The 24716-nt window shown below is 43.6% G+C and overlaps 2 protein-coding genes across 21 annotated transcripts in view; one reads left to right on the plus strand and one right to left on the minus strand.

The window, feature by feature from the left end:
• akap7 (A-kinase anchoring protein 7) overlaps positions 1 to 7049 on the minus strand; it is a gene marked incomplete at its 5' end in the record, with an annotated part of 57916 nt that extends 50867 nt beyond the window's left edge. For 3 of the 4 annotated variants that reach the window (XM_084091660.1, XM_084091659.1, XM_084091657.1), the window contains 2 exons: positions 3706 to 3873; positions 6752 to 7037. In XM_084091660.1, coding sequence (XP_083947786.1) covers positions 3706 to 3873; positions 6752 to 7037 — 454 coding nt within the window. Of the gene's footprint in view, positions 1 to 3705; positions 3874 to 6751 lie in introns of all 4 variants that reach the window. The other variant, XM_084091658.1, reaches the window with a different exon arrangement.
• A 9212-nt stretch (positions 7050 to 16261) lies between these two features.
• The window catches only part of epb41l2 (erythrocyte membrane protein band 4.1 like 2), a 90718-nt gene continuing 82263 nt past the window's right edge, over positions 16262 to 24716 (plus strand). For 16 of the 17 annotated variants that reach the window (XM_084091626.1, XM_084091638.1, XM_084091633.1 and 13 more), the window contains exon 1: positions 16275 to 16429. The gene's annotated coding sequence lies outside the window, so the exon portion shown is untranslated. Of the gene's footprint in view, positions 16430 to 24716 lie in introns of all 17 variants that reach the window. The other variant, XM_084091632.1, reaches the window with a different exon arrangement.

A 24716-nucleotide genomic window follows, 5' to 3' on the forward strand; every position in this document is an offset into this window, starting at 1 on the left:
CGCCGCGGAGCAGAGACGCTCCCAACAAATGTTTTATTCATAGCACGCAGCAGCTGTGTGTGTGAATGCAGGAGCAGCTGCGGTGCTGGGCCGATCCACGCATCGCCTGGCAGACCACCAGCCCTCAGTGCCTCTCTCACGCTGCCATGATCCCTCATGATCCCTGCTCCCGGAGGATGAGCGGAGCCCGCCGGAGCCGCACCGCACCGCCGCTGTAGAGGTAAGACCTCAGACACATTTTCAAAGCTTGGGATCTATTTCAGGGTTTGAGTCCTCGAGCCACCAGGCACTGTTGTTGTGTTGAGTGTTTTCTGTTAGAACGGTGTGTGTGTGTTATGCCTGGTTCAGATTACACGATTGTTTTGTCTGTTACGATAGTGTCAGATTACACGATTTTGACTCCTAAAATCTTGTTGTGTCGTGGACAAGAAACTCAGACTACACGTTGCTTTCTGACCAGTCATTGCCGTCTCACATACACACACACACACACATTCAGTCACACCAATACACACGCACTCACACACACACACACACACACACACTCACTCACTCGTGCACACACACACACTCACTCACTCACTCGTGCACACACTCACTCACTCACTCGTGCACACACACACACACTCACGCACACACTCACTCACTCGTGCACACACACACACTCACGCACACACTCACTCACTCACTCGTGCACACACACACACTCACTCACTCACTCGTGCACACACACACTCACTCACTCACTCGTGCACACACACTCACTCACTCGTGCACACACACACTCACTCACTCGTGCACACACACTCACACACTCGTGCACACACACACTCACTCACTCACTCACTCGTGCACACACACACTCACTCACTCACACACACACTCACTCACTCACTCACTCGTGCACACACACACTCACTCACTCACTCACTCGTGCACACACACACTCACTCACGCACACACTCACTCGTGCACACACACTCACTCACTCGTGCACACACACACTCACTCACTCGTGCACACACTCACTCACTCACGCACAAACACACTCACTCACTCACTCGTGCACACACACACTCACTCACTCGAGCACACACTCACTCACTCGTGCACACACACACTCACTCACTCGTGCACAAACACACTCACTCACTCACTCACTCGTGCACACACACACACTCACTCACTCACTCGAGCACACACTCACTCACTCGTGCACACACACACTCACTCACTCACTCGTGCACACACACACTCACTCACTCACTCGTGCACAAACACACTCACTCACTCACTCGTGCACACACACACTCACTCACTCACTCGAGCACACACTCACTCACTCGTGCACACACACACTCACTCACTCGTGCACAAACACACTCACTCACTCACTCACTCGTGCACAAACACACTCACTCACTCACTCGAGCACACACTCACTCACTCGTGCACACACACTCACTCACTCACTCGTGCACACACACACTCACTCACTCACTCGTGCACAAACACACTCACTCACTCGAGCACACACTCACTCACTCGTGCACACACACACTCACTCGTGCACACACACACTCACTCACTCACTCGTGCACACACACACTCACTCACTCACTCGTGCACAAACACACTCACTCACTCACTCGTGCACACACACACTCACTCACTCACTCGAGCACACACTCACCCACTCGTGCACACACACACTCACTCACTCGTGCACAAACACACTCACTCACTCACTCACTCGTGCACACACACACACTCACTCACTCACTCGAGCACACACTCACTCATTCGTGCACACACTCACTCACTCACTCGTGCACAAACACACTCACTCACTCACTCGTGCACACACACACTCACTCACTCACTCGAGCACACACTCACTCACTCGTGCACACACACACTCACTCACTCGTGCACAAACACACTCACTCACTCACTCGAGCACACACTCACTCACTCGTGCACACACACTCACTCACTCGTGCACAAACACACTCACTCACTCACTCACTCGTGCACACACACACACTCACTCACTCACTCACTCGAGCACACACTCACTCACTCGTGCACACACTCACTCACTCACTCGTGCACAAACACACTCACTCACTCACTCGTGCACACACACACTCACTCACTCACTCGAGCACACACTCACTCACTCGTGCACACACTCACTCACTCACTCGTGCACAAACACACTCACTCACTCACTCACTCGTGCACACACACACACTCACTCACTCACTCGAGCACACACTCACTCACTCGTGCACACACACACTCACTCACTTGTGCACACACTCACTCACTCGTGCACAAACACACTCACTCACTCACTCGTGCACACACACACTCACTCACTCACTCGAGCACACACTCACTCACTCGTGCACACACACACACACACACTCACTCACTCACTCGTGCACACACACACTCACTCACTCACTCACTCACTCGTGCACACACACTCACTCACTCACTCACTCACTCGTGCACACACACACACACACACACACTCACTCACTCGTGCACACACACTCACTCACTCACTCACTCGTGCACACACACTCACTCACTCACTCGTGCACACACACTCACTCACTCACTCGTGCACACACACACACACACACTCACTCACTCGTGCACACACACACACTCACTCACTCACTCGTGCACACACACTCACTCACTCACTCGTGCACACACACTCACTCACTCACTCGTGCACACACACACACTCACTCACTCGTGCACACACACACACTCACTCACTCGTGCACACACACTCACTCACTCACTCACTCGTGTGCACACACACACACACACACTCACACACACACACACACACTCATTCACTCACTCGTGCACACACACACACACACACACACACACACACACTCACTCACTCACTCGTCCACACACACACACACACACACACTCACTCACTCACTCACTCACTCGTCCACACACACACACACACTCACTCACTCACTCACTCTTGACGGAACCGTCGTGGAGGACCGAAAAAAATAATTAAACATGCTAATCTATTATCGTGATGTCGTGAAGTGTCGCAGACGTGACGTCGGTTGTCGCCCACTATGACACACTATACGAGATGAAACGAACGAATCTTGCGTCCCGACGCCCGTTGTCGTTTACGAATCCCCACGAGCCACGACACCCTACGTCAAACGGATCGTGCCAAAATCGAGCTAAAATCGCGTGATCTGAACCAGGCACTAGCGGCCCCTAACTTAATAACTAATGATCTTCGCAACGGAAGTGAATCAATCAAAACTAACATTAGCTGGTCGGCGCCAATAGCCCCATGGTTAACGCGCCGACATATAGCGCAACTGCACCTCCGGCGACCCGAGTTTGATTCCCGGCTCGGGGTCCTTTGCCGATCCCCTTCCCCTCTCTCTCCACCCCACGCTTTCCTGTCAAAATCTCTACTGTCCTATCAAATAAAGGCACAAAAAGACCAAAAACATAACTTGCAAAAAAAAAACAACTGACGTTAGCTGGACAATAACTTTATTCTAGATCTGCTGTAAAGCCTAAACAATCTCTGTTACTGTAATCTCCTATTATCACTGTAAAGCTGCTTTGAAACAATCTATATTGTTAATAGAGCTGTATAAATGAAGGAGACTTGACTTAAGCCCGACTCACAGCCCAGATCTGTCCAGACAGCGGCGCCTGTGAAGGGGAGCTCGCACATCAGACATTCTGCCTCCTCCTTCTTCTTCTTCTCCTCCTTCTTCTTCTTCTCCTTCTCCTGCTTCTTCTTGCCTGACGCTTTCCTAGGCTCTTTCTTTGCTTTATTGACGGTCTTGACTGCTGCAAAGAAAACAAACAGAGCAAATGAGGACGAAGAAGACTAGCACTTTTGGTGAAAAGGGAACGTCAGATGTTAGCATGCAGCCGATCGCTAACCAGCTAACCACATTTTTGTGGTATCAACTTTAAATTTGGAACACAGCTTGATTAGATATGCAAAAAGCCGAAAGTTTTGCCATCTGTGCGTTTTGTCCATGTTGAGCTAAGGATTCAAACGATATAACACACGTGAGTCTACTCCTAAACCGGTTGAGGAGTTATGAGCCATTTGGCACCTTTCCCCGCTGTAGCGCCCCCATCAGGCCGATCGGGGCAGGTCTGAAGTTTCAAGTCTCTACGACTTACGGTTTGGTCTGCCTGATCCGTTTTAGGGGAGAATGATGATCCTGGGAAAATTTAACAATTACATGCAGCTTTGTTTTTTTTAGCAATTTTAGAGTCTAACAAATTTATTTTAATGCTTAGCTCAGTAGATTTGCTTTACAGTAAACTTACACTTCCATTACTTTTTTACACTTTCATTTCTTTAAGTGCTTTCACTTCACAGCATTAATCTGAGTGCCTTCTCTAAAAGTTGATACATCTATTTACTTTGCTATCATAACTACCCATAATTGCATGGTTGCATGTATTATTTGCATTCAGCATCTTTAGAACAAACAGAGACCCACAATCACCAAACCACGGTTGATCACACCAAGACATTCAAAACGAAGAAATCAGACGATAGTGGAGAGAAAGGATTTCTAGTGTCAAAATACTGTTCGATCAAGTCGGATTGTCTTATAAAAGGCTGTATTTGTTTTTTAAGGGTTCAAGTTGCACTGAAACACTGAACATTTTTAATTGTTAAAATTTCCCAGGATCAGCATTCTCCCCTAAAAGTGATCAGGCAGACCAAACCGACTTGAAACTTCAGGCCCGCCCCGATCGACCTGATGGGGGCGCTACAGCGGTTTAAAAGTGCAAAATCGGTCATAACCCCTAAACATTTAGCTTAGGCTCAAGTGTCTTATATCGTTGGAATCCTTGGCTCAACGTGGACAAAACACACGGATGGCGAAACTTCCGGGTATTTTGGATTTTTTTTTTTTTTTTAAACCTACTTTTTGCAATGGAGTCCTAGGTTTTTCGCCCGATTGGAACCAAAGCAGTGCAGCAAGATTCTCTGGAGTCTGATTGTCCATAATTATCAAAAAAAGTTGCAATTTCAAATTTGACATCTGCGACGGGACACCAAAAAGTCTGAAGTGGGCGGAGACACTTTTACTAAAACGGCTATCCCTCTTGAACGGAAAGAGACAATTTCACCGAACATGGTACACCTATGAATGGGCAAGGTTTGTGGTCATGTGAAAAAGCACCGAGGCGACTGGCCACTTGGTGGCGCTATAATATGGGAAAGACATTCAAATGTCTATAACTACACAACCCAGAATATGATTGACTTGAAAATTGGCATGCGGTGTCTTTGTCCAAGGACATTTGCTATCTCGAAAAAAATGGCCGGTGACAACCAGTGAAGTCTGAGCAGCTGTCAGACAAGGTTAACGGAGGCCGATCGGAACAAAACCCGCTGGGCCTGTTTGACTCACAGCCCTCGAGGCCTGTGAGAAATTCCAAAGATATTCTGAGCAACTTTGCCTCTAGGACCGCTGCTGTCAATTGAGTCCTTCGTTAAATATTGGAGATTATTCCAAAAACCTACTTTTGCAAACTAGTCCTAGGTTTTTGGCTCAACCTCGATAAAACCCCTGCGGCACAATTCTCTGGACTCTCTAGAATAGATCAATAATTATCAAAAAACGTTTAACTTTACCCTTTGAATAGCTATAAGGGTCATTTAGAAAAAAGGGTGTGGCAAAGCATACTCAAAAGCCTATAAATCTAAAACAAAAACGCAAAACTTAACACGATATTAGGTGAGCACATGCGACATGATTAGAAACAAGAATGCAACTGATAGGTGGCACTTCAACTGTTAAAGGGGTGGTATAATGCCATTTTCACAAGATGTAAAATAAGTCTTTGATGTCCCCAGAGTGTGTATGTTAAGTTTTAGCTCAAAATACCCCACAGATATTTTTATATAGCATGTTAAAATTGTCACTTTTTGTGCATGAGCAAAAATGCACTGTTTTTGTGTCTGTCCCTTTAAATGCAAATGAGCTGCTGCTCCCGGCACAGGGGGCGGAGCTACAACAGCTTGCACTCACACAAACATGCACTGAAAATTTCAAAAACTTTTAGCCTTTTATGTTCAAACCGGATTCAGACAATGATGGAGAGACTCGAGAAGAAGTGACAACATGTAGAAGCAACAGGACATTTCTGAATGGTTAGTTGATGAATTTATGTAGGTTATGTGTAGTTATCTTCTAGTCATTGATTAGCATATTCTGTCTTGATAATCTATAAATCACGTTCAGGGGGCGGGGTTTATGTAAATTCTAGGGTTGGTGATGTCACTAACCCGGGAGGAAGCTCCTGTAGTGTTTGTTGTAGTCCTTAAAAAGCGATTTCTTTAAAAGCAAATATCTCCCTTTGCGTTGAACTTTGAGCGTTGTAACTTTGCAGATGTTGTTTATGCTCAAACAGCAACATTACACACTAACTAAAGTTAGAAAAGTGAAATCATAATCAACCACCCCTTTAAAAAGCTTTAAAAACCACATATATCCTATGGTAAATTGCCTGTATTGGCTGTAAATTGTCTTTTCCTACCATGATCGAGAAGATTACATGCTTGCTAAATAAAACATTACGTTTTTCCACATGTGCATAAAGACCTTAAGCGCTTGAACCCGATAACTGCTGCTTGCAGCTATATTTAGTCATTTCTTCGTTCATTTCTTCGTTCGCACACTGCATGTCTCACCCTTGGTAGTGTCCGTGTGTTGTCTGGCGGTCAGTGTGGACACAGGGTTGTTATTGTTGTCCTCCATGGTGCTCGCCTGACCCTCAGCACATGCTTCTGCCCGCCACACACTCACACTGGGTGTGTGTGACTGAGAAATGGTGATCTGTGTCGCGCGAGATGACTGAGAAATGACACGCAGCCCCACTTCAGCAACACACTTGATCACTTCTGAGGGGACGCCAGCGTTCAACACTCCAGACAAGCGCTTTAACCTTGTAGCGAGCAGAAAGTGGCGACTGATCATGTCCAGTCAAACTACTGAAGTCTGATGGTTACAGAGACAGAAGTTATGTAGTTATAACTATTATAATATAACATTATAATGTCGCAGGTGATTTAATCGAAGTGTAAATAAGCTCGTGATCTTGACGTCAGGCGTATTTCTGCATTTACTGCACGACTGGATCAGCTTGCGTGTTAAAAAAAGATAACACAGACAGTGTTTACTGCAGCAAAACACAACACGACACACATGGTACGGGCAGTCAGAGGGGACACGCGGTGCTCGAAGAGAAAAGCGTTTAAAAACAGCAACGGTGACGGTATTCTTTCAAAAGGAATACTTTACACATTACTGAAGATTCTCGCATAATTTTCTCACTTTCGTGGAGTTTCAAACCCCGATTTCTTCAGAGTAACACTGAATGCTCGTCTCAGACGGTGTTTATGTTGACTCGTGCACTGAGGGCTGCAACTCTCACGCGTTCAGTGTGTGTGAACTGACACTTTTCACACACTCTCACGCCACATATCCATTTCTCACGCAGAGAAAAATCGCGGAGCAAACAGGGCACTGACACCGACAGACAAACACAGAAGGTTACTTTTGATGTGAAACACATTCTCTGCTCTCATATTCTGTACATTTTATTACGAAATTCAAATAATAAGGACCGTTTTGGCGCTAAATGTGACGTGACAGATCTCTGCAGCGCCTCAGTTCAAGCGGCACGCGAACCGATCTAGTAATAGTAAATAAACACGAATAAACAATAGGTATGTTGAAAGATACAGTATAACTTACCGAAATGTAAATGCCTCATACATATCGATCAATCAATGTTTTTCAAACGTGGAAAGAGGTCAATAAATGAGCTGGAGAACAACGTCACATATAACATTACATTTACCTCAGGAAAGCCACATGGCATATACATGTACAAATATTTAATAACCATAGCACGTTAGTTGGCTATACACTAGAGAGGAGTATTTTGCTAAATATGTGCAGTGCAGTGCACTATTTATTATAGTTTTACTTATATCATTACAAAGTTATAACGTTGTTATTATAATAAAAACCGCATTATATTTCATTTAAGTTGTTATTTTTAACCTTTAATAATAATAGGCTACAGGGCTCGCTTTATTTTTACAGCATTAGCTGAGGTATTTTTTTTTTCTTGAGAAAAATTAACATGTAGGCTATCTACTGTAAGCGACCTAATATTGATCAAAATTAATCGATATTGAATCAAGATCGGAATCAAATCACAAGAATTGAATTAAAATCGTGAAATTTGTGTCAAGCAATAATAAAAACAGTAGCATACCAGTCATTGACCATGCAAACATTGTAACATGTCACTAAACTTAATAAAATTCTGTTTAGTTACCAAATGTTTTGACAATCACAATACACTTATTGTGATGCAAGGTTGTTGTTGTTTTTTTTAACAAAAAATCACAAGAAAATATATCCTAAAATAGGCTAACATAACTTTTTTTTTTTTTTTATAGCTTGTATCCACGGAATAAATAAAAAAGGTAATAATGTGACTTTTAATGTCAAAATTCAGTTCAGGCAGATTCATAAGCGAAGCCTTTGCCACAGTAGTTCTGCATGTTCGTGTCTTGAATGGATTGTTTTGTTCTCTGTATGCAGTGCTTCCTTCAGCCACACTGAGGCCTTTATTTCCAAACATAAATACATCTTCCATCTTGTCAAAAAACATGACACGGACAAAGTAAAAAGGAAATGTACCTCACAATCCAACGATTAACATGCTATTAAAAAGTATTAGTATAAATGTAGAAGTTCAAAGAGTCAAACAGAGCCCAGAAAAAGACAAAGGCACAGTTTAAATAAACCAGAGAGCGGAACAGAAACTCATTTAGTGAGCCGTGAAAGCTTTTGTTTGTTCAGACCTTGAACTATACTGCCGGATTATTTCACTTTCACACACACACTCGCTGTGGGAAGAAACTCAGTGTGTGTGTAGGTGAGCACACATGTATTGTGATAGCACGGGTAGTGTTTGCAGTGCTGCTCTGTGATTGGCTGTGCTCAGCTTCTCTCACACACCCTGGTGTGTTTGTGTGTATGGTGTAACACTAGATGTCCGCTTGGGTTTCAGCACAACTCCCTGGGCCCAGAAGTTCACAGAAAACAGGTGTCAGGACAGGACCGGTTCCCCGACCCGCTCATCCAGGTGAGGGCGACGGCTCGTGGCCTGATGTTTACCTGAGAGCCTCCGGCCTGGAGTTTGAGGTGAGCCAATCATGAGCCTGTTTAACGGGACAGGGCTTCGGTTACACGCCATTCTCTCCGATCAATGCAGTGCTTGCTGGATAACAATGCTAGAAAACCTTTCCTCAGTAATTACAAAGCTCCGGTTGCACTGATGCTGTTTTGACAGAGCTGTGCTGAGCAAATATTTAAAGAATGGCTTGATCATGTGACTAACCTTGTATGGCCTTTATTTGAATGCCTTCACAGTTCTGTGAAAATCACCAGGTGCGTTAATCTGAAACATGATGTTTACTCGTCCAGTCTCTCTCCTGCATGTACACGCATCTTAGTGAGAGAGAGGCTATGAAGAAGATGCACATTAAAGGAGCAGTTCACCCAAAAATGGAAATTAAGTCATTACAAATCTGTGTACTTTTTTTCTTGGAATAATCATTTTTTTTTTAAGAATCATCTCTTTTCCCACGACTGTGACTATGGAAGCTTGTTTCTGCCACAGAATAAAAAATAAATAAAAAATTGCGATAATTGTTACTTTTTTATTTCATGAAAACGAGCTTCCACAGTGACCACAACATTTGTATTTTTCTATAATTTTTTTGTTAAACGAGCTCTATGTAGAAGCAGAGCCCGTCTACGGAGAGCCTGGCCACTCCCTATTAAGTCCTATTGTACCGAATTGTGGTTGTAGTTCCACCAGAGTTCCACTGGGGGCGATCGCCCATGAGTGCAGAATGAATGGGAGTCTATGGGGCTAGACGGCTAAATGTGTCTCTTTCACCCGATTGCCGTTGAGAAATCTCAGATTTGATTGTAGGTTTTGCAAGTCCAACATGGGTTATAGGTCGAAAGTTGAATGAACGAGTACTTGTGTCCTTTCCATTTCTCACAGGAGTTGTTGTTGCCCATAACACGCTAGCATTCTGCTAATGAACGCTGATTGGTCAGTGAAGGACTGATTATACCAGAGATACCGCTTGATGGTCTTTTAAAACAACAAAACAAAAACTCTTCTAGCACGTGTATTTGCCTGTGTCGGCTGTGTTGTGTGTTTGCCTGTGTCGGCTGTGTTGTGTATTTGCCTGTGTCGGCTGTGTTGTGTGTTTGCCTGTGTCGGCTGTGTTGTGTATTTGCCTGTGTCGGCTGTGTTGTGTGTTTGCCTGTGTCGGCTGTGTTGTGTGTTTGCCTGTGTCGGCTGTGTTTACCTGTGTCAGCTGTGTCGTGTGTTTGCCTGTGTCGGCTGTGTTTGCCTGTGTCGGCTGTGTCGTGTGTTTGCCTGTGTCGGCTGTGTGTTGTGTGTTTGCCTGTGTCAGGTGTGTTGTGTGTTTGCCTGTGTCGGCTGTGTTGTGTGTTTGCCTGTGTCGGCTGTGTCGTGTGTTTGCCTGTGTCGGCTGTGTGTTGTGTGTTTGCCTGTGTCAGGTGTGTTGTGTGTTTGCCTGTGTCGGCTGTGTTGTGTGTTTGCCTGTGTCGGCTGTGTCGTGTGTTTGCCTGTGTCGGCTGTGTGTTGTGTGTTTGCCTGTGTCAGGTGTGTTGTGTGTTTGCCTGTGTCGGCTGTGTGTTGTGTGTTTGCCTGTGTCGGCTGTGTCGTGTGTTTGCCTGTGTCGGCTGTGTCGTGTGTTTGCCTGTGTCGGCTGTGTGTTGTGTGTTTCCCTGTGTCAGCTGTGTTGTGTGTTTCCCTGTGTCGGCTGTGTGTTGTGTGTTTGCCTGTGTCGGCTGTGTCGTGTGTTTGCCTGTGTCGGCTGTGTCGTGTGTTTGCCTGTGTCAGCTGTGTCGTGTGTTTGCCTGTGTCAGCTGTGTCGTGTGTTTGCCTGTGTCAGCTGTGTTGTGTGTTTGCCTGTGTCAGCTGTGTCGTGTGTTTGCCTGTGTCGGCTGTGTCGTGTGTTTGCCTGTGTCAGCTGTGTCGTGTGTTTGCCTGTGTCGGCTGTGTTGTGTGTTTGCCTGTGTCAGCTGTGTTGTCGATGTCTCGAGAGAAAAGAAAGTGCAGAGCTGAAAGCACCAGAGTGACTGAAGGATTGCCGTAAAGCAGTATCTCTGGTCGTATGATGTGTGTGACGTCATTGACATTTTAAAAGACTTTTTAAAGCAAATAAGTGACTCTAAAAAATCTAACACCCAGCAATGTGTAATTTCTTTGCATCTCCTTTCGAATACAACATTCAAATTACTAGACAACAAATTATATCCTGAGAAAAGTGGATTTTGATGTGTATAGCTCCATAGACCTCCATTCATTCTGCACCCGTCCTGTGAGCGCCCTCATGTGGAGCCAGAGTGGAACTGCAACCAGTTCAGAAGCCGGAAGTTTACTGAGAGTGGAAGTGCTCCCCTTATTAGACATTCTCTGACATAATTCTGAAGTAATGAGTTAAGGTAAAAGGGAGCAGAGCCACTGGTTGTTCTGTTGGCAAACGTCAGAGACTTGAATTTGATGCGAGCGGCGACTGTGAGGAGAGGAGTGACGTGTGCTCTCTTCGGCTCAGTATATCAGTTCATCGTATTGGTTGTTGGCCGTAACATAAAAAAAGTTAGGGTTCAGTTTCTTCGTTTTAATAAATGTGCAAAGTTATCACAAATCGTATTTTTGTTTTGTCATTTAGATTATGAAGTGTAGATTAATTTGATCATTTCAGCATATGGCTCTGTGTCCACCAAAGAATTTCCCCCAAATCTAACTTGTGACAAATATAAACGCGCACATCAACCCGATTACTTTATTTATCATTCATGTAAACACCTTGTTCGGATTCATCAATCGGATTGATTTAATTCCGATTGTGTCCATGTAAACGCAGCTACTGAGAGTGGACGTTCTCCCCTTATTAGACATTCTCTGGTAGAAATGAGAAACGCTTGTTGTTAGCGCCACCGGTGGCTGTAGAGTGAACTGCAGCAGCACTTACTGCTCGCGCTCAAACACGCGAAACACACAACAGACTGAACGTGATTCAAAGGTCCCGAGATTCTTACGGTGATGTTTTTTTTTCTTCGTTATTTGCTTAAAAGTAAAAAGTTGAAAATACCTTTGCAGTGATATACTTTTAATGAACATCTCAACTTCACGCACATTTGAATATGTAAATATTTCCTCTAAATAACAAAAAATGACACCTGTTATTTCATTGTGTTCAGTTTCTGTTTGCCCGTTCAGTTTGACCCACGTTCCCATGCTCCCGCTCCGTATTGGTTGTCATGGTTACTGATTTGATTTGCCTAGTTATTGATTCCGTTCACCTGTGTGCAGCTAGTGTCCTGTGTTTGCTCTGTGTGTTCAAGTCCTCAGTTTGAGTTAGCTCTTCGTCCGCTGTTCTTTATGTTGTGAGGTTGTTATTCTCCTATTTCTTGTGTTGGAAGTTATACTTAAAGAGTAATTTGTTTATTCCTTCGCCGTGCGCATCATATCAGCCACAGACCGTGACAATAGTTTGATTATGAGGTATATTTGAGGCTATATGGATCTGGCCATGTGAGTCTATAGTAATATGTCATTACAGTACAGAATGGCTCTTTCGGCATTATCCTGAACATTGTATAAGCACCCGTTCCATGTGTCACTGAACGCAAGAGAGGATCTCGGGAGTGTGAACGTCATATCCTTCTGATTTTCCCGGGGAAACCGGTCCGAGTCCTTCACATAAAAATCCTTCTTTAGGCTTTCATAGACAACCAGGATATTCAGGGAAGGTCTCAATGTGAGTGTGTGTGTGAGAGACTGTCAGTTTGTGTGTGTGTGTGAGTGAGTGAGTGAGTGAGTGAGTGTGTGTGTGTGAGTGAGTGAGAGACTGTCAGTTTGTGTGTGTGTGTGTGTGTGTGTGAGAGAGACTGTCAGTGTGTGTGTGTGTGTGTGTATGTGTGTGTGAGAGACTGTCAGTGTGTGTGTGTGTGTGTGTATGTGTGTGTGAGAGAGAGACTGTCAGTTTGTGTGTGTGTGTGTGTGAGAGACTGTCAGTGTGTGTGTGTGTGTGTGTGTGTGAGTGTGTGTCAGTGTACAGTATGTGACTAAGGTCAATCTTAGCATCAAGAGGCTTTAAAAGCATCAGAGTCACTGTCTCCTAAAGCCGCTGTAGAGTCACTGTGGTCCTCAGGCATTGGCCAGCGGTCAGATGAGAACAGGCTATATTTACCCTCAGGTATTAGCCTGCGTAACTCTGAGTGCGGGACACACTCGGCAGGATCTGTGTGTGTGTGTGTGCTGGATCTGTGCGGTCCAGGACAGTGATAATCTGAGATCTGTACAGTCATGCTCTGGGGTTTCACAGGAGCGCCAGCGGAAGCAGACGCGGCACTAGCGGAAGAACACCTCACAGGCTAGCATACACTACATCAGGCTAATGAGTGTGTGCAGGTGACCGGAGTCATCTGAGCCCGGAGAACAGCATCACACAGGTACACACACACACACACACACACACACACACACACACACACACACACACACACACACACACACACACACACACACCTCTTCATCTGCTAAGTTTCTAACTCTCTGTTCTCTCTCTGTCTGTGTGTCTGAATGCGGATGGATTATGGCCATATTCTCTGCGGGACATCTGCCCGTCCTCCGGTGAGTGCAAGTTCTGTTCTGACACACACACACACTACGAGTCTACATGCAACAGATGAGTTTTCTACCCTCTAAAAATCACTGGGTTAAAAAACAACCCATTCTGGGTGGTGTTCAACCCAAGAGCTGGGTACATATATGACAGAACACATGTTGGGTTCATTTTACCCAGCAAATCAAGTTATTTATATAACCCAGCATAATGGGTTAATCAATTTTTACTATAGTACTAGTTTATTTATTTATTTATTATATTTCATACATGAATTAATGTTTTAACTGGTTTGCATGATAATTCCTTTATTTTTGATCATATTTTACAGTATAGCATATTTTATGTAGTTTTGAAAACATACTGCCTACATTTAACCCGACACATTTGGATTTGGGTAGAAAAAATATCCCAAGATTTAGACACATTTGATTGTGATTTAACCTTTGAATGGTGAAACAGAAGCATCGTCACATGATCAATACTGTGGATGTGTCTGATGAAGCTGTTGGTTGATGAATGAGTGTTTTGATCACTGACTGCAGCTGAACACTGATCATCATCATCATCATCATCATCATCATCACTGAGAACGATGCTGTGTATTGTGACAGATTCCTGAGTGACAGGGAAGATTGATTAGAAGGCGGGGCTTGATCTCTGGATTAACATGCAGTTATTTCTTTTTCAAGCAGACTTTAAATAAGACGTGACGTGACGTGAGATGGCGTGTTTTTTTGTTTTATTGTGGTTTGTTTTGGGGGGAAACACAGAGCCCTGCTGTGGTGCATTATGGGTCTGTATGTGTTCAGGACACGTTCTGCTCCTCGTCTTTGACTCAGTGAAGAGTCTTAGAGTAACCTTCACTGATGACCCGGGCCCGGTTACGACAAACACCTTCCACTGAGAAAACACTTAGTTTATACAATACTACGGTTTATTTGATGATGCTTTCAGCTGCACGTAAAAGTTATACGGTACAAAGTTTTAAATAATAATTTTACACATTTTTGACTATATTTTGAGACAAAGTTCTTGTTAATGATTTTCAGTTTTGTTCAAGGTAATTAAAGCAACAGTTTTTCAATGAGGGCAGAATATGTAAAGTATGGTATTTGGGGTGAAAGGCACAATAATTAACATGATAATAAACAGCTGCAGACTTTTCCATCTGTTGACATGATCAGATTCAGATGGGAGATATCACTAAGTTGGGTGTCCGTCTTAGAGATATTTATATTGAAAACATTCATATAAATTATAATATTTATTATGAAAACATAAAAAAATATGACATTAATCATGTCATATAATAAAATATCAGAATAATTTTGTATCTGTATTTTTAAAATGAACATATTTTAATGACAGTATATTTATTGAACAAAAATTAAATCAAAATAATCCGAAAATAGTGCAAACTTTGCAAAAGTGATTGTTTTGAACAAGTATTAAGTTAGGCATTATTAAAAACACATTATTTTAGCTGAAGTATTAGTATCAGTACTGTGTGCCACCAACATTTATAAGATTTTTAAACAAAATAAACCACTTTTATGATTTATTTTCACGCAGACTCTGTTGCTCCATCAATTTCTGCAATCATACACTATGGGAGCAGTGAAAAGCACATTTATCTTACGGTTTAGCCCGTTGTACCCTAGTATTCTCAACTCTGTTGAACATATTTACTTATATTTAAATTCATTCCTCGGGTTTCTCCATTTTTTTCACCAGAATTAACTTGTGCAGAAAATGCAAAAATAGTCTGCAGATTCTGTCTTTGTCTAATAGCAGCCTTACCAAAATACTGCCGTTATTAGCAGATGCTTTATGAGTGAGAGGCTGCATGGGCCCTTAATCACAGCTGAGAACCCCAAATATTAGTTATAGTTATTACAGTATATAAGGGTGAATTCATCTTTTTCCAGTCATCTCAATAGCAAAAAGTGTCCAAAATAAATCAACCTGAATTCGCCCCTATGCAGTAACATGGTAATTTGTTCGCTGTCATTAAAGAAGTTAAACAAAGAAAGGTTTTTACTGGGTTTGAAGGAGATCCCATGTTTAATGTATTGTAGTTTAGAGCAGTTACAATAACTGCATGGTGAATAAAACCTGTATGATAACTCAATAATAAGTTACTTCAGTGCTCAGTTGACTATATCAGTTGTAGGTGAAATAGACTGGATTATTTGACTAGTTCTCTCGCTTCTGTGTCTTTGAGTATATTATCCACTAGTGAGCGCTATTTCACTGAAAGTCAACAGTCTTCCTGCGGGTCCTTTTGTCCGCAGTTCGCCAGTCAACATCCTTATTATGAACTACTCCCAGAGCCCACCAATTGGAGACGATTATTCCAGACGGACAGCGAGTCCCACCAATTACATTTCGAGTTCGATTTCTGCCAGCCAATCATAACGCAGAGGGCGGGGTTTCAGCGCGCCGTCGAGGGGAGGGTTTGAAGGTTCGCTTGTTTCACTACGTTGGCTTTTCTCCCAGAAAGATTTCGGTGTGGGAATTTCAATTTTACATTTCTGAGGCTGTCGGAAGCTCTTTCCCGGAGACCTCATCCTGAAAGTTTCGCTGAGCTCGTCTAGAGTGAATAAGGTAGGCTGATTAAGGCTGCTTTTAATCATATCCTCGGCGTTTGTGTGTATTTCCCTAGATGATCCCGCATGGATCTGACTGAAGTCTGCAGGAGCGCGTCAGTGTGAGCCGTTAGTCTAATGTCTCGGCTTCCAACAGATAAACTGTTCGGTGTAATATTAATACTCGTTTATGTGTGTGGGATGGTCACTCTGTGTTAGATCCATGTGAATCTGTGTGTTGAATGACTCGTGTGATGATGATTTACAGCCTTTCTCGTGTTAATCGCACTGCTGTGTGTGTGTGTGTGTGTCGTTAGTCTACCTGTAACCGTTACTGTATGAGGATGGAAGCTAAATGTGTGTGTTTCATATCTAACATGTGGACACACTCTCCACGGCCGTGTCAAATCCCCTATGGCGTCTTTATGTAAGGCTATAATCTCCATAGCCCGGTGATGTTTACAGCGATCGCAGTGCTCGTGTGAACGCGTGTGTTCCGCTCCTCCGGGTGATGGACGGCAGAACAACAGGGCGTTCCGAACAGCTGGAGGCCGGAATAATCATGTTAACGTGTTTTGTTCGTTGAAATTCAGTGGCACGTGCCTTTAATGCAGCGAGTTGCCCGCGTGGCTGGCGCGCGATCACAGCTCTCTCTCTCTCTCTCTCTCTCTCTCTCTCTCTCTCTCTCTCTCTCTCTCTCTCTCTGTGTGTGTGTGTGTGTGTGTGTCGTCCTCGCTGTGTGTTTTAAGTGTTTGATCTGGTAGTGTTTTTAACATGCAATCAACGCGTGGATGACGCGGCGCCATCTTCTGCAGCGTTTCTATGACGCGAACCTTCTGTCCAGATGTGCTCTACGTTACATTACACACTCACACACACACACACACACACACACACACTGCGCGCGACGCCACAACGCAGGCTCGCTCGACCCTCAAAGTCAAGCTTCGTCTTTTTGTTTATTTCTTCACTATAATATTATTGCAGCATGGCATTTGCTATATATTTAAAATTCACAAAATGCTGTAAAAATGCACCGAAAATCTGAGGTGATTATTTTATGTACATCTGAAGACGTCTTGCACTGTTTAATGCGGTGTATTATGGTTTTGAATTGGTAAAAGGACAGTAACTGGAGAATTTACAGACACCGACAACTTAATTTTTGGAGGGAAATATTTTTTTAGTTGGTCGATGCTTTCCCAAAGTGCGTAAAGCTGCATGAAACGGAAGTTGCAATCATCTTGTCTCTAGTATTGTATTGTGTCGTATATATCCGAGTAAAACGCTTCAGGAACAAGAACAAATGTGGGCGGGGCTTGATTGTGTCTGTGGGGAATTGATTGGATGGTTGTGGTCTGCTATTGGTGGATCTCGTGTGATTGACAGGTTGCTCCGCCCTCGTCATCAGAGAAGAGATGCTGCAAGAGGAACTTATTCTGATTCAAGATAACGAGACGCATGAGTTAAAAACAATCACGATGGCAACCGATAAATAAACACAGCAATATTCCATAAAATATAAGAATTGTGAATTTTGATTTCATGGTGACTTTAAGGCCCAAAACAGTCTCAAACCTAGTGTGTGAATCCAGACAGGCCTGTGTTTACCAGGATTCACACACGCTCTTGTCAGGCAGAACCTCCTGCACTAGAATAGCCCATCCGTTTTGAAGTTGAGAAACACTTTCTTGGAGTTTATTTTAATTCTACATTTGCAAACCCCCTTAATTTCCCTCTCACCCCTTCCCTCTCCCTTTATCAACACAAACGGGATTTTCTGCTCCATTAGATGCACAAAAATCATAATGCAGTGCAAGTATGCGTATCTGCACGGGACACTGAGTTCTGAGGGGAAATCTGTGGTGTCAAACAGAGACGGTGTGTGTGTGTGTGTGTGATACAGAGTGATATCAAGTGAACTTATCATTCTGTACACACAGTTCTGTGCGAAACACAGTGTTTTCTTCTACACATGATAGTGTGATGCAGTTTTCTTTCCTCGTACCTCTGTCTCTAATGCGTGCGGGTCTGTATCCTGTAGTGAAGTGTGTGTGTGTGTGTCAACATGCTGGTTTCTGGAGCAAATATTTGCGTGTAAGTGTGAGAGTGTGGACGTGCAGTCAGGTCATGTGGTGCCGGTGTTTGACGAGCAGCCGGTGCACGGTTTCATTCCTGTTAAATGCTTTTAGGTGTTGTTTTGCCGAACGCAAGCGGCCCGTCCTGAGAAGGCGTCCCCCGCCCGCGGGTGCTAGCGCTGGGATTAGCCTGAGGCGAGTGGCGGATCTCGGGGCTCTAGCGGACCTCCATTGGGTGAGGTTTGAAGGGGTTACTTCCAATTGGATGGTTTTCCGCTGGTCACTGAGTCTACCAGTGTAGCTTTATCCCAGACCATCTGTCAGATCCGTGTACACACACACACACACACACACGGAGGAAAAGCATCATGTGTTGTGTTGTAGTCTTTCCTGTCCGTCGAGTGTGTTGTGAGATTACTGCACGAGCATATTGCAGTGTAAACCCCCTCCGTCCGTCTGTTCCCTGTGTTTGTGGACGTCTGGAGTAAAGGGAAGTGTCGTGTTTGAGCCATTCGGGGTTATTTGGCTTTGGGAAGTTGCTGCACGCAAGTTGATTTGACTTTTTAAAGGATTAGTTCACTTCATCCATGTCTTTCTCTCTTCAGTCGAAAAGAAATTAAGGTTTTTGAGGAAAACATTCCAGGATTATTAAACGTGTCTTTCTGTGTCAAATCTGACCTGATTTATCAAGGAAACGCAAGAATAACTTTGATATTGTTATTATATTTCACCTGGACTGAAGCGACTGAGGTTTACTCGATCATCCATCATCATTTATTAGAAAAATATGATCATCAGGCTTTTGAGGAAGGTTTATTTGTTCATCAGTCAATCATCATTGTATTGCACTGCATTATGTTTTAAAACTACAGAGCTTTGATCATAAAACTGAGCATTTAAATATCTGACTTTCCAAATGATCACTGATAAATTAAGTAATTTAAGCCTATGTCCACTTATAATGAGGTTTATTGGCACAAAAACATAGTTTCCATCCTCTCTGCCCATTATAGTTAAACACGCTGTTTGCTACTGTACCTTTAAGACTTGTATATGCAAATGTCCTTGTTATGATTATGATTGGCTAGCAGCTTCGCCTATTAAAAAGTACGTACTTGCCCACCGATCTGCTAAATGCCCAACGAGTACTGATATATGATAGAGTAGATATGATAACAGTGCATGTGAACGTAGTAATGTAGTTTGATGCATTTATCTACACGTCATGTACTTAATTAGTTTAATCCATATTTAACTGTTTAATCCATCCTGGTTAGAAAAGTTCCTGAATGAGGACTGTGATGAGGAAAGGCAGAGCGTCTGTCATGTTCACACTCGTAGTTTGGGATTTGAGAGAGGAAGAGCAGGATAAAGCTCTTCCTGATGACATCACAGTAGAACACGGGGTGAGGCGTGTTGTCCGCTCACTCGGCTCATGTTCACTGTCCCACAGGTGCACGTCACCATAGCAACCGTCACCAGGCTCACCTGTGCTCCAGCTTACACTGTCAGCACGCCACATCTGGCTTTACACGAGGCTGAAACCATCCGGCTTTTCTCCTGCTTGGATGTCAGAATGAGAGGAAAGTCGGAGACCCTGAAGCGAATGCCTAAGCTCTCAGTGAAGATGAGTTTACGGTCTTACTGTTGTATATTAATAGTGTGAATGATGATAAGCAGAAATCCAGCTCTCCGTATAAAACCCTGCAGACGTCCATGTGGATCTGAACAGACGCTTTAACAGCTGTTCCTTCAGATGACACCGTGTGTGTGTGTCTGTGTGTGTGTGTGTGTGTGTGTGTGCCAACAGACTCGTTCAACACCACAGCACTGACTCAGCTAGTGATCGACAACATGATCGGTCTTATTTCATGAGAACAATCTTTCTAAATGTCAGAGAAATTTCACAATCATCGATAGTTCAGGAAAAGCTAATACTAGGTTAGTAAGTGCAAGTAAAAAGTCCTCAAAACAGTTACAGAAGACAGTCAGCAATAAAATAAGAACAAATAAACTAAGTGCAAACAAAACAGACAAAAAATACAAATGAAATAAACTGGTTTTTCGGGAAGATGTGCAAACAGTGTTCAGAGAAGCAATGGCCTACAACAGAAATGTAATAAGTAATCAAATGTAAAATAATACTGCTAATTAACTGTACAGGGTTTTTCCTGGCTCAAAATGAGGCAGAGGAGGCAGTGATCATGTGTTTTAATAGTAAGATAATTAAATTAGTATTAATTAGTCCTGAAGAGTAAAGCCGAAACGTTTCGATCGGCCCCAGTATAGCTCGTACACCCCGGCCTCTCCATGACATCTAATGAGACAAACTAAACAAACAAATTACACTTCAAATATTTATTTTCCAATGATGCCATTTTAGGTAGTTTTTAATCACACTGATGTAAATTCAAGTGTTCGTTTAAAAAAATAAATAATGATGTCAGGGCCATAAATGGACATTGTCGGCTTCACTTTTCTATAATGGAAGAGATTGAAGGTGCGTCGTCCATCTTTTTTTACAGTTTATGGGTCCACCCCGCCTCGGATTGGACCAAACTGTTAAAGAAAGCAAACCGTACATGGAAAAGTATTCTCGTGTATTGTGATGGCCAGTGTTGTGTGTTAGGGAACAGTCCAATCCCGTCTCTCTCCCATCACTCCCTCTCTTCGGTCTCACTAAACCACAGCACAATGGCTCCATTCACAGAGCGAGCGTCCCGACTCGTCCTCATCCATGCTCCTCTCTAATGACCGAGACACACACACACACACACACACACACACACACACACACACACACACACACACACACACACGACAGGTGCTGCTGGTAACCTGAAGGAGCTTCATCATCACACGCAGGGACTGAGCCGACGGGACGAGGAAGACGAGATGGTCAGCAGGAATCTCCTCTAGTGAAGATGATGATGATGATGATGATGATGATGATGATGATGGCACACAGTCAACAGCATCAGTGGGAACTGGACCAATTAGCATTCACTGCTATGAAGAGGCCAGAGAAAAGCCCCTGATCAGAGCACAGAAAGCCCTATGAAGACACACCATCATCTCCGTGACACCGAGAGGAAAGACCCGCAGATCTCCACACACTCTCAGCCAGGTGTAGCTGTCTCCATGCTGGCATTATCCTGAAGCTTAACCATGACAGTGACTAGCGTAGTTTGTTTATAGCCTAAGTTTAGCCTTTTACCTCTGCTGATTGAATTTGAGCTTCAAAATCCAAAATCATGATGAACACAACTTGTAAGAAACAGAATCTCAGATTATCTAAAACCAGTGGAAAACTCTATTGGATTGTAGCGTAGGGAGAGCAGGGTGAAGTGAACTCGTGGGCTGGCCGGAAGTTATTCAAACCCTGTAACGCACAGGTGTCCAGTGGCAGTGCTCACTGAAAATGAGTCAGCCAATCAGATCATGTCTAATGATATGGACCAATCAGATCTCCCTGTGGGCGGGGTTAGTGCAACACAAACAAGCTGGTGCCAGTTTGCCTTTACCGATAAGCGCTGCCGTTTCTGTTGTGTATGAGAAACATTAATGAAACGATGCGGATAAGTTGAACCGCGTGCCACACGAAACCTTCATCAGCGCTGTGAGATTCGGTGAAAAAGGTTAGAGTCCGGTGCAGTTCTCCCATACAAACCACCAATCAAATGCCTCGTGATTTTAAACTAGTTTAAAGCTTTTCAGAGGCTTTTCAGTCGACACGTCGTCAACATTTACCATGATCTACTGTAGTAACACTAACTGAAACCATGGGATTGTGGTTGAAATGCGGGATATTCATATTGAATTTTATTATATTATTAATGTAGACATTAAGGCCTGGTTTCACAGACCGGGCTTAGATTAAGCCAGGATTAGACTTTAGTTCAGTTAGGGCATTTAAGGAGCTTTTATAAATGTACCCTAGAAAAAAACATTACTGATGTGCGTCTTCAGACAAAACAATGACACTGACATATTTTAAGAGATGATTCAGTTAAAACCGCTCAAACATGAGCTTTATTCTGGGTCTAGCTTAAGCCTTGTCTGTGAATCCGGCCGTAAATGTTTTAAAGGAGTAATGGAATATAATTACAGTATATGTTTGTTGTTAAGCTATAGCCGTTTTTGTGCACTTGTATTACACTGAATGTCTTCAGGCTGCTGTTTTTCATAACAAATACCATAGAAACCATACAGTTATTTTACCATGGTAGTGACGTGCAAAACTTGGCTTTAACATGATCCAAATACTATGGAAGACCACATTTTACCCTATAACATTTTACAGGTGTTTTTGCTGATGAACGTAAATCTGCATCCCAACTGTCAAATGTGCATTTCTATGAGACAACATGTAATATTAATTATGAAATGTTCACCTGTTTGGCAAGTGTTTGTCATGTTCTGATGATAAAACCAATCAGCTGTCTGGTTTCTACAGCTTTCACTCAGGAGCAAAAATCTGACTTTAAACTTTAAAGAAATCAAGATTTGACATTTATCGTGATAGTTATCGATGTCGACGGATATAAAACATTTTTTCATACTTTTTTTGGCCACATAAGTTCATTATAAGATGCATCATTGGAGAAATTAACTGGCTAGTCACGACTGTTTCCCGAAACCGTAGATTATCTCACTTTATTTCCAGCTGTTTGATCTAGAGTTTGTCGTAGTAACACGAAACTACACTCCTAATCACAGGCCGAGAGCTGTAGTTCAACCACACGGGTCGATGTTCGATGGGATGTTTTTGGGACACACACTTGTCAAACGATGGGATTTACAGCTACAGTTGGCTAATGATGCTTGCGAAGCCCAATGACTGCTGTACATGACAGTATTTGCAAGACAAATCCAGCAGTGCTCTACAGGACACGTGCTGTTAAAGCGCTGCGATTTGAGGAGCACATTTTACCCAAATGACTTCATCTCTTGGGCTTCAGGTGAAAGGTTGGCTCTGCAAATTGGCCTCCTGCAGATAAGCTGTTTTTAACTATGGTTGGGAAGAAGCCAAACCCCAGGCTGTTCCTCCTCTCTCTTTCTAATCAGCCTGAGAGAAACACTCACACTGGGACGGGGATGGACAGCTAAACCTCTGTCGAGTGGTCTTACCGTCAGTGAATAAGCTGTAACGTGCTTTAACCAAGCGGCAACCCTCCAGTCTCTCCTGAATCAAACACGGAAGTGACTTAAACTGCAGTTCATCGACTCTTGCCGTATCCGGTCGACAAAACAGCAAAAACGCCCTTCTTGCAAAGGAACGATTCGAGCGCCGTCTTCTGTTGCTCTTTTAGATAAAAAGCCAAGTCTAACTCGTTCATTGTAGCGGCCAAAGCCGTTTCAAACAACTGGTGTTCATCCATAGCCATCTTGCAATGTTTACTAATGACTTCGACGTCACAGCGCTGTCGTCATCTGTTTAGCTCGCCGACTTCGACATCGCAGCGCTGTCGTCTGTTTAGCTCGCCGACTTCGACGTTGCAGCGCTGTCATCATCTGTTTATCTCTCGACTTCGACGTCACAGCGCTGTCGTCGTCTGTTTAGCTCGCCGACTTCGACATCGCAGCGCTGTCGTCGTCTGTTTAGCTCGCCGACTTCGACGTTGCAGCGCTGTCATCATCTGTTTATCTCTCGACTTCGACGTCACAGCGCTGTCGTCATCTGTTTAGCTCGCCGACTTCGACATCGCAGCGCTGTCGTCGTCTGTTTAGCTCGCCGACTTCGACGTTGCAGCGCTGTCATCATCTGTTTATCTCTCGACTTCGACGTCACAGCGCTGTCGTCGTCTGTTTAGCTCGCCTCTGGCCCGCCTATATCTGATAACCCGATGTGATTGGTGCAGCTCAGCTACAAGGGCATATTTAATTAACGCCAGATCAAACTCGCTGAGCAAATTCAGCTTGTGCTCTCACGAGAACTCTGGATTTCCAGGGTATAAACCACCATGTTAAAATGCCCAACTTTACAGCTGAAAAAAATTTGTTTACAGTCTGGTGCAAAAAGTGGTTTTGGTCTATATAGCTAATCTTGCCCTTCATGGCAACTGTGAGGGGGGGTGAATTTTTTTAAAAACTCATCCGTTTAAATTACATTAAGTTCATCCATTTCATATCAGATCCATAACATCTCTGTGTTCAGACACTGGTGTAGTGAGCAGCTGAAGTGTGTGTGTGTGTGTGTGTCCAGGGTCTCTGTGGGCGGATGGGCCG

This window comes from Abramis brama (genome assembly GCF_963993115.1).
Source record: "Abramis brama genome assembly, chromosome: 18".
Taxonomy (NCBI): Eukaryota; Metazoa; Chordata; class Actinopteri; order Cypriniformes; family Leuciscidae; genus Abramis; species Abramis brama.